This window comes from Pleuronectes platessa, chromosome 15 (assembly GCF_947347685.1).
Source record: "Pleuronectes platessa chromosome 15, fPlePla1.1, whole genome shotgun sequence".
Classification (NCBI taxonomy): Eukaryota; Metazoa; Chordata; class Actinopteri; order Pleuronectiformes; family Pleuronectidae; genus Pleuronectes; species Pleuronectes platessa.
This window is the reverse complement of record NC_070640.1, coordinates 420,320-430,255: the sequence shown is the minus strand read 5'-3', so window position 1 is coordinate 430,255 and position 9,936 is coordinate 420,320. Positions and strand designations below refer to the sequence as shown.

The following is a 9,936-nucleotide window of genomic DNA, read 5'->3' as shown; positions in this document are numbered from 1 at the left end:
TCCAGAGAAGCTTCACAGAAATCACTCAAATACAGAGTGGAGCTGATCTGAGATCAGCTCAAAACACTCTGAAGTTAATAAAAAACAGAGTTTATCTCCAATATTCAGCAGGAAACTTTAAACATGAAGAGTTCTGAACAGTTTGGTGGATTTGTTCGAGCAGCAGCTCCTCAGGTTCTTCTGGTTTTCTCTACACAGGTAATCCCCAAGTGCGGCTGCAGGGGGCGCTGTTCATCACCATCAGAAGGAAGGCTTTATGAAGAAATTACATAATTTTTTTTTGTAAATAATGATCATAAACTGGATTTCTGTTCCAATATTCTTATTTTGTTATGACAACATTTTCTCATATTTTGTCTGTGATTTTTATCATTTGTTTAAGTTTTAAACGTCATATTTAAATGATTCATTTCACAAACCACGAGGAAGAAAGCGTTTTTCTCCAACTGGAAGTGATTTCATTTGTTCTAATAAATGGATTTTTCTGTTTAATGTACCTCGAGTTTGATCTTTTGAAATGTTTGAGATACAGATACCTGTCCACAGCTGACCAGCTTATTATTAGTATCTTCATTCATATTATACACATATATATATACACATATATTATTTATATAACAGTCTATCTACAAAGAGACTATGTAGAAGATGCTTGTTTATTCCTGTCCATCTTATTAATCCTGTAGTTATGATTTATACATTTTTATTACTGCTCATAATTTACTTGAGCTACAATACATCCATTGGACAGTACTAGCTGTCAATCACACTGTGGTATCACCCCCCCCCCCCCCCCCCCAGTACATCCGGTGCTTTATGGTCTGTTTGACTCTAAATGATCATCAGCTGTTTGAAGACGACTTGAAACTAGAGACTGAGACAGAAACTCATGAATGTTACTGACGTTAGAAAGAGAGAGATACCATCACACAACTCTGAACATCCAACAAACTGAGTATTAATATACATGAACATGACACTGAGAATTAATACATATGAACACTACATGACACTGAGTATTAATACATATGAACACTACATGACACTGAGTATTAATACATATGAACACTACATGACACTGAGTATTAATACATATGAACACTACATCAAACTGAGTATTAATACATATGAACACTACATCAAACTGAGTATTAATACATATGAACAATACATCAAACTGAGTATTAATACATATGAACACTACATCAATCTGAGTATTAATACATATGAACACTACATCAAACTGAGTATTAATACATATGAACACTACATCAAACTGAGTATTAATACATATGAACACTATCAATCAATCAATCAAATTTTATTTGTATAGCCCATATTCACAAATCACAGTTTGTCTCATAGGGCTTTGACATGGTGAGACATCCTCTGTCCTTCACCCTCAACAAGAGTCAGGACAAACTACTAAAAACCTTTTAACAGGTACAAATACGTAGAAACCTCAGAGACACATGTGAGGACCCGTCTCCCAGGACGGACACAAGTCAACAGATGTCAAGTTTAGGAAACAAAAATTACGATTACGATCCACAAATCGTAATCCATGGTGCGTCAACAGAGGCCCTGGATCTGCGGGCGATAAAGCAAAGGGACTCGGGGAAGGGGTCAAGTCAGAAACATGTACTGATGAGATATGACTTAATTTGATGTGATAGGGATGAAGAAGAGGAAGGAGAAGCTGGAAAGAGAAGCTCCGTGTGTCATTTGTCATAAATTCCCTTTGCGTCTTAGGGTCATCAGGGGTTTTTACCATGTAATCAATGATACAATGATACAGGCCGAACCTGAGGCTACACTGAGGCTCAAGGTAAATCTGACTGGCTACTGGTTTGTATGGTAGAACGATGAAAACCATGTGGCCCACTCAGTAGATCAGACTTCAATACCTCAATGCCTTTTTAGACTAAACGCTTCCTATTTTAGAACATAGAACGAGTTACGTTCTGCCGCACTAATTAGCTCTAACTATAAGCTTTATCATAAAGGAAGGTGAAGCTGAAAGTGGTAGATGATTCCACAGCAGAGGAGCTTGATGGCTGAAAGCTCTGGCTCCTCCTCTACTTTTAGAGACTTTAGGGACGACAGCCTGAGTTCTGGAAGCGGAGTGCTCTAGTGGGTTTATAAGGTACTAACAGCTCTTTAAGGTAAAATGGCATCAGTATTATTCAGGGCCTTGAAGGTGAGGAGGAGAATTTTAAATTCTATTCTAGATTTAACTGGAAGCCAGTGTAGCGATGCTAACACAGGAGACATGTGCTCTCTTCTCTTTGTTCTCGTCAGGACACGTGCTGCGGCATTTTGGACAAGCTGTAGAGTCTTTAACGACTTCCTGCTGGAGCCTGATAATAATGAATTACAATAGTCCAGTCTCGATGTAACAAAGGCGTGGACTAGTTTTTCTGCATCTTTTTGTGAAAGGACATGTCTGATTTTTTAAATATTACACAAGTGGAAAAAAGCGGTCCTAGAAATTTGTTTTAAGTGACTATTAAAGGATAAATCAGGATCGAAGATCACTTCCAAGTTCCTGATGTTTCATTGGAAGCAAGGGCAATGTCGTCTAGCGCAGCTTCATCATGAGATAATGTGTCTCTAAGGTGTTTGGGGCCAAGTATTATAACCTCTGTTTTGTCTGAGTTTAATAAGAGAAAATTGCGGGTGATCCAGGTTTTTATGTTCTTGAGACATGATGAAGTTTAGTTAATTGATTACTTTGTTCAGGTTTTATTGACAAATATAACTGGGTGTCATCAGCATAGCAGTGGAAATTTACCGAGTGTGTCCTGATAATGTTTCCTAGTGGAAGCATATATAATGAGAATAAAATTGGGCCGAGCACAGAGCCCTGTGGAACACCATGGTTAACTTTGGTGCGCACAGATGACTCATCATTAATTTGCACAAATTGGGAGCGATCAGAAAAATACGATTTAAACCAGTTAAGGGCGGTTCCATTAATGTTAATTAACTGTTTGAGTCTTTGTAATAGAATTTGATGGTCAATTGTGTCGAATGCTGCACTGAGATCTAACAGAACGAGGACAGACACAAGTCCCTGATGTGAGGCCATTAAAAGGTCATTAGTGACTTTGGCCAAGGCTGTCTCTGTACTGTGATTGGCTCTAAACCCCGACTGAAAGTCTTCATATATATTATTTTCCCGGAGAAACTCACACAGCTGATTGGCTACAACTTTTTTAGAAATGAAGGGGAGATTAGATATTGGTCTGTAATTGGCTAAAACCTCTGGGTCTAGAGTGGGTTTTTTGAGTAGGGGTTTGATGACAGCTATTTTAAAAGACTGTGGTACATAACCTGATGATAATGACAGATTGATTGTATTAAGTAACGAACTATCAATTAGGGGCAGAACTTCTTTAAGTAATTTGGTAGGAATGGGATCTAAGATACAGGTTGTTGGTTTAGAACCTGAGATTAATTTGGTAAACTGATCACGGGTGATCAGAGAGAAGCTGTCTAAGTAATGGGTAGGATTCTCAACCATTTCTGAGATCTCTGTTGTTGGGAGGGTATTAGTGCCAATTGAGGGCAGGAGATGGTTGATTTGATTTCTAATAGTTAGAATTTTATCATTAAAAAAGGTCATAAAGATATAGCTATTTAGGGTTTAAGGAGGAATAATGGGTCCTTGGGGTCTTAATGAAATGTCTGTAACATTGTTTGGTCAAAATACCACAAGGATAATTTAAAACAGCACCTTTTTACCCTGTCTAAAACAGCCTTCCTCAGATTGACCTGTTTTGAGTGCCCCGCCCCCGTCACCGTCAATTACCGAAACAAAACAACAGCTTTTCTAGTTGAAGCGGCTGCTGCTAACCGTAAACAAACACCGACAGGTCCACCAGAAGCGAGCTGCTGACATGGAGCCAGCATCCCGACGACATCACCCAGCGAGCCCGAGCTGAGGAGGGGGCTTTGGCATGTGACTTACCCCGACCGCAGGCTCTGCTTCTCGGCCAGATCTCCGCCTCTCACCCCGCTCACCGGCTGGTTAGCGTCCCCCCTCGGCTAGCTTCCCAGCTAACACCTGCCGCCTCGAGCTGAGGAGGGTGCTGTGGCTCGTAACGTAACCCGGTCTCCTCCTCCACCAGATCTCCGCCTCCAGGGGGGGGGGGGGGGGGGGGGGGGGGGCTATGACATGTAGACCGACTGTGACGTCAATTCTGGTCGTATTTCCATTCGACGCACTCTATCGTATAGTTTCTTACAGAGAGGTACTACAACAAATCGCGGGAGTTTTTTTTTCCAGAGCTTTTGGGACGGTAGACATGCCAGATATCCATTAACGTGTAGAAGCACTACAAAAGTGGATTTTTCATAATATGTCCCCTTTAATACATGTGAACACTACATCTCACTAAGTATTAATACATATGAGTACTACATCACACTGAGTTGTTTCCCCATCATCAGCTTGTTGGTGCTGGATGAGACTCTGAACATGACATAATGTTTCTCATGTGCTGGTAAACTTTTCCCTAGAGAACAGTCACGTTCATAAAACCAGTGAAGCTGGTGTGACTGTAGAGAGGAGGCTGATCTCTTCACTGAGCCGACCCTCCAGGTGACTGCTCCTGTTTCTGTGAATGCTTGACAACAGCTATAATGTTATTACTGAGGTGACCAGTGTGGACTTGTTGTTTTCTCTCGGTTCTTGTTGAATGATTTTCCCCTCGTCTCTCTCCTGCAGCTCCGATGGAGAACTCTTCATACAACAGCCAAACTCTGCAGCTCGAGGGGTTAAAGGTCACCAAGACCAGCAAGTACCCCGTCTTTATCTGTCTGCTTATCATCTATGTGTTCATATTCATTGCCAACGTGGGCATCTTGTTGTTGATATGGACGGACAGGAGCCTGCACCAGCCCATGTACCTGCTCTTCTGTAACCTTTCCATCAACGACATCATGGGGAACTCTCTGCTGGTTCCCCGGCTGCTGTCGGACATCCTGCGTCCGCCCTCCGAGCGCCTCATCAGCTACTACGAGTGTGTGCTGCAGGCGTTCACCACGCACATGTTCGGCACCACCTCTCACACCATCCTGATGATCATGGCCTTTGACAGATACGTGGCCATCTGTAATCCTCTGCGTTACGCCGCCATCATGACCAGCAACATGGTGGTCAAGCTGACTGTGTCTGCCTGGGGCGTGGCCTTTGTTCTGGTGGGGATTCTGCTGGGTTTGACCATAAGACTGAACCGATGCAGGACACTGATCATGAATCCTTACTGTGACAACGCCTCGCTGTTCAAACTCTCCTGTGAGAGTGTGTTTATTAATAACATCTACGGCCTCACGTTCACCGTGGTCCTGCTCTCAGCTTCTATCGGCAGCATAGTTCTCACCTACGCTAAGATCACAGCAGCGTGTGTGACCAGTAAGAACCAGTCTCTGAACAGTAAGGCCCTGAAGACCTGCAGCACTCACCTGTGTCTGTACCTGATCATGTTGTGTAGTGGAATGATTGTAATTATTCTGCATCGCTTCCCTCAGTACTCCGACTACAGGAAACTCTCTGGAATCTTGGTTCACGTCATCCCCGGCAGCTTGAACCCCGTCATCTACGGAGTCCAGTCCAGAGAGATACGAAGATTCTTGTCAAAATTGTTTGAGCACAAGAAAATTTGACAAAAATAAGAGAAAACATTTCCATGTTTAATGTATTAGTAATGACAAACACACACACAATTATATATATATGTATTAATTGAGTTATGACTGTTCTACTGTACAAGATAGCTTAGTTGTGACATAACAAGGTCTCTATATCTTCCACAATATAATTCTAATTACAAAGGTAATAAATGTCAACATCTCTCGTCGTTCCTAACAAACTTTGATCTCCATGATCTCAAGCTGCAAATAATTCATATTATTATTTGGTGAAATGTAGTTATGAAAACGTGAAATGCCCCAGACACAAGTGTGAATTCTAAACATATAATAAAAGCTAAATTGTGTTTAAAACGTTTATTGTTATCAAGTGATATCGAGAACAGGACTTGTGTAAAGAGGATCTGTTCCAAAGATACAGACACAGTTCGAGATGCAGAAGGAAATTATGCAAATTTACTTTGTAAAATAAAAGTTTGAACGATGCACGACCACATTGTTCTCAAATTATTCTGACCACTTCTTGATGTCACTTATCTTTTGTATTATTTAATGGGGGATTTCTTTCTGATCAATTTAACTTGGTTTCTATATCCCTATTATTTCCCCCAAAAACATACAATAACACACACATTTTTCACATCGACCTTTGCAGATCAGCTCCAAAAGTTTATCCTCAAAAAAACACCCACGAAATATCCCGACTAAATCCAGTGAAAATCCATTCAAGTATTGTGGTGTTATTTTGTGTTTTTTGAGCAGTGCTGGATAAATATGGGTCATTGCATTTGGATCATTTACACAATTTCACTGGTTTAGCTCGTTTTTCAAATCAGCAACTTACAAACTTTTTATTTGACCTTGTGGTACAAAACATCTCTGTCCTTATTTCTGTGAGAAGCTGGTCTAGAAGGCAAAGTGGAGATGGTAAAACTTAACTGGGACAACATAACCAGTTCACCCACCGTTCTTAAGAACATTGACACACCAAGATTCTGAACAAGTCCTGAAGAAGTTCTTTATTAGTCTCACAAGGGGGAAACATTCACCAACACATCTACACACACTGAAGAGAACTCTTACTCACACTGACAACTGTAAGACAAGCAGTTACTGTGGAGGAGGCTCGAAGAGAACCTCCTCCTGGACCAGAGGACCAATACGAGCAGCCGAGGGCTGGAAGCTGATTGGTCCTCATGTTCAAAAGGCAGCAGAAGATGAAAAGGAAAGATAGATTTCAGTGCACATTATGTTTTTGATGCATGGAGAAAGTGGATGACCTTGAGGATCTGAAAGGCATAATATAAATGGAACAGGGCCAATAGGAAGCTGATTGTCCCACCTGCAACATCTTCAACTAGTCTGTGCTCAGTCTGTGGTCAATCTGTGGTCAGTGTGTGGTATGTCTGTGGTCGGTCTGTGGTCACTCTGTGGTCGGTCTGTGGTCAGTCTGTGGTCAGTCTGTGGTATGTCTGTGGTCGGTCTGTGGTCGCTCTGTGGTCGGTCTGTGGTCAGTCTGTGGTCAGTCTGTGGTATGTCTGTGATCGGTCTGTGGTCAATCTGTGGTCGGTCTGTGGTCGCTCTGTGGTCGGTCTGTGGTCAGTCTGTGGTCAGTCTGTGGTATGTCTGTGGTCGGTCTGTGGTATGTGTGTGGTCGGTCTGTGGTCGGTCTGTGGTCAGTCTGTGGTCGGTCTGTGCTCCTGCACCCTTCAAGTCTTCCATCTTTGTTCCAGTGACTGAAACCAGTGGCCTCCCACCAGCTTGTCACACTGACATCACTCATCATGAAGGGCTTCCAGCAAGTCAAACCCCCCCCTGTTGAGTCTACAGGCTAGCATGCTAATGTTAGCGCCATCAGCTAACGTTAAGACCCCGGAAACAATAATTAGATGCGATAGCAAACGCACAATCAAATGGTAATTTAACTAATTATGTTAACCAGCGTTCAGTGAACAGCTAGCTACCTGTGGGTTTTCTTCAGTTGTGTGGGGTCCTCAGTAAACTCTGTTAGCATCATGCTAATGTGTAGTTTCCTCTTCACAGTCATAAACACGTTGTTATTAACAGTGTAGCCGAACGTTTTGTTGTCTTACATGTCAGGCCTTAGCCGAGGAAGAACACGAGAGAGGGTCATGTCCTCGGGACGTCACAGCCGTTTATTCTCCGTCATGTTTCACAACTCTCTTCACAGAACCCCCCTCCTTTAAAAGCGCCCCTTCAAAATAAGAGTCCCAACCAACAACCCGCTTACAACAGCTCCAGTCCCTGTCCCACGCCGGAGGGCCCCGGTAGACACCACTCTGGTTCCGGCATCTGAGATCCTCGCGGTGCCAGCTCCAGTACCTGCCCCACGTCCTGGGCTGAGGTGGGAGCTCTTGCCCTCTGCCCTTGAGCGGCCACGGTGCAGCCCTCCCGAGCCTCAGAACTCTTTCTTTGAGCGGCCATGGTGCCGCCCTCCCGAGCCTCTGAACCCTGCCCTTGAGCGGCCACGGTGCCGTCTTCCTGAGGAGCCCCTGTGCTTCGTCCCTGACCGTCCACCTGAGACATTGTGCCCGGTTCCTGAGCGGCCACGGTGCCGTCAGCATGAGACTCTTTCTTCTGTCCCTGGTCGGCCACGGAGCCGTCGGCCCGAGACCCTGGGCACGTCCCAGAGTCCCTCCTCCGGTTCCCCTCTCCTCCCTCCCGTCTCGGTTCACGTTTTGGAACGTCTGGGATCCGATCCTTAAGGGGGGGTACTGTGACGTCCTGTCATTTTAGTTTGTTAATTTCTCTCTCTTTGTGTTTTCTGTTTCCTGTTTTATTTTGTAGTCTCGCTTTCCTTGTTTGTTGTTCCAGCTTCTCAAGTGTGTCACTTCCTGTCTTGGTGATTGTCTTTCCCAGTCCTCATGTGTTGCACCTGTGGCTAGTTACCATGCCTTCCCCGTGTCTCTATTTATGCCTCTGTGTTCCCTTTTGCCTTTGTCGGTTCGTTACTCGTTTTTACACGTTGTCACATATGATTTGTCTTGTCCTGCTGTCTCATCCAGATTTCACGTCCGGATCTTCTTTGTTCCCCGTGCACCTTGACGCACAGCTTCTGCTCCTGTTTCTCCAGAGTAGGCACCAGTGTTTTTGACTCTCCAGTAGTCACCTGTTAGTGTTATGTTTTGTTTTTGTCTTGTTTAAAGACAAGACCTTTTTTGTTATAACCTCTGCATCCTGGGTCCATGTCCTTCCTCAAACCATGAGAAGTAGAGCCTGATTCTGTATAACCAGAGCTTGCTTCTCCATTTTCTTATTATCCACCAGTTGTATTTGATTGAGTTTTCTAAGGACCTCTTGGTCCTGTTCTTTCTGGTCCTTTTTCCTATACAGCACCACATGAAGGGCTATATGATCTGTATAAACACCTTTTTCCATGCTTGCAAGACCAACCACATCTGCCAGTTTGCTCCTCACTGTTAGGGGCAACCCCTTGTGTATTTTGGCTCGCAAAATTGACTGCTCCATTTGATTCAAATCAGGGTCATTTCCTGGGACATTTCTCCACACTTGATGAGCTCTCGACACATAGGCCTTCTGGTTTTCTTCCTGTCTCAGTGGTTCAATAAAAATGTTGTATGGATAGGTTTAGTTTTGTCGGAAATGTCTCTTTCAGTGCTCTACACACTCGACCTCTATTTGCACAAAACAGTTCTGAATCATTCACAGCAGTTCCCACATATTGATTAAGTCCAGCTTTCTGTAGAATCTCTCCCATAGCGTGATCTCCAAGGAGATTAGCCAAGAGTCTCTTAATATCTCACATGGCAAGTTTTTCTCCCACTATGATGTGGTGTGTGTCTTACAACTTCGAAATCCAAGAATTTGCTCCATTTAGAATCCATGTATTTATTGCCAAGTAAGTTTACACCTACGAGGAATTTGCTCTGGTTATTGGTGCATACAATGAACATAGAACATAAAAACATACACACACAATAAATACAACACAAATAAGAACAGCAATAAAAAAAACTATATATATTTACTCACTATATATATAATAGATAAAAGATATAAAAAGTGAAGTAAAAAGTGAAATGTAAAAAGTGAAATGCAAGACAGTGAACAGTGTCAGATAGCAATATGCAATGTAGTGCAGTATAATATAATATAATGTGTTAATTTAACACATCCTTGAGGTGTGGGGGCGGAATGAAAGTCCGAGTCAGGTGGGGGTCCCGGCCTTGTTAATAGGCCAACTGCAGCCGGGAAGAAGCTGCTCTTGTGGTGGGCGGTTTTGGTCCGGATGGGCCGCTG

General features: G+C 43.1%; 1 protein-coding gene across 1 annotated transcript; it reads left to right on the top strand.

Annotated features, from left to right (window-relative positions):
• The first annotated feature begins 4,737 nt into the window (after positions 1 to 4,737).
• Positions 4,738 to 5,670, top strand: LOC128457081 (putative olfactory receptor 52L2). The gene has a single exon (XM_053441605.1). It carries the CDS (start codon positions 4,738 to 4,740, stop codon positions 5,668 to 5,670), a length of 933 nt encoding a protein of 310 aa, XP_053297580.1.
• Positions 5,671 to 9,936: the final 4,266 nt, after the last annotated feature.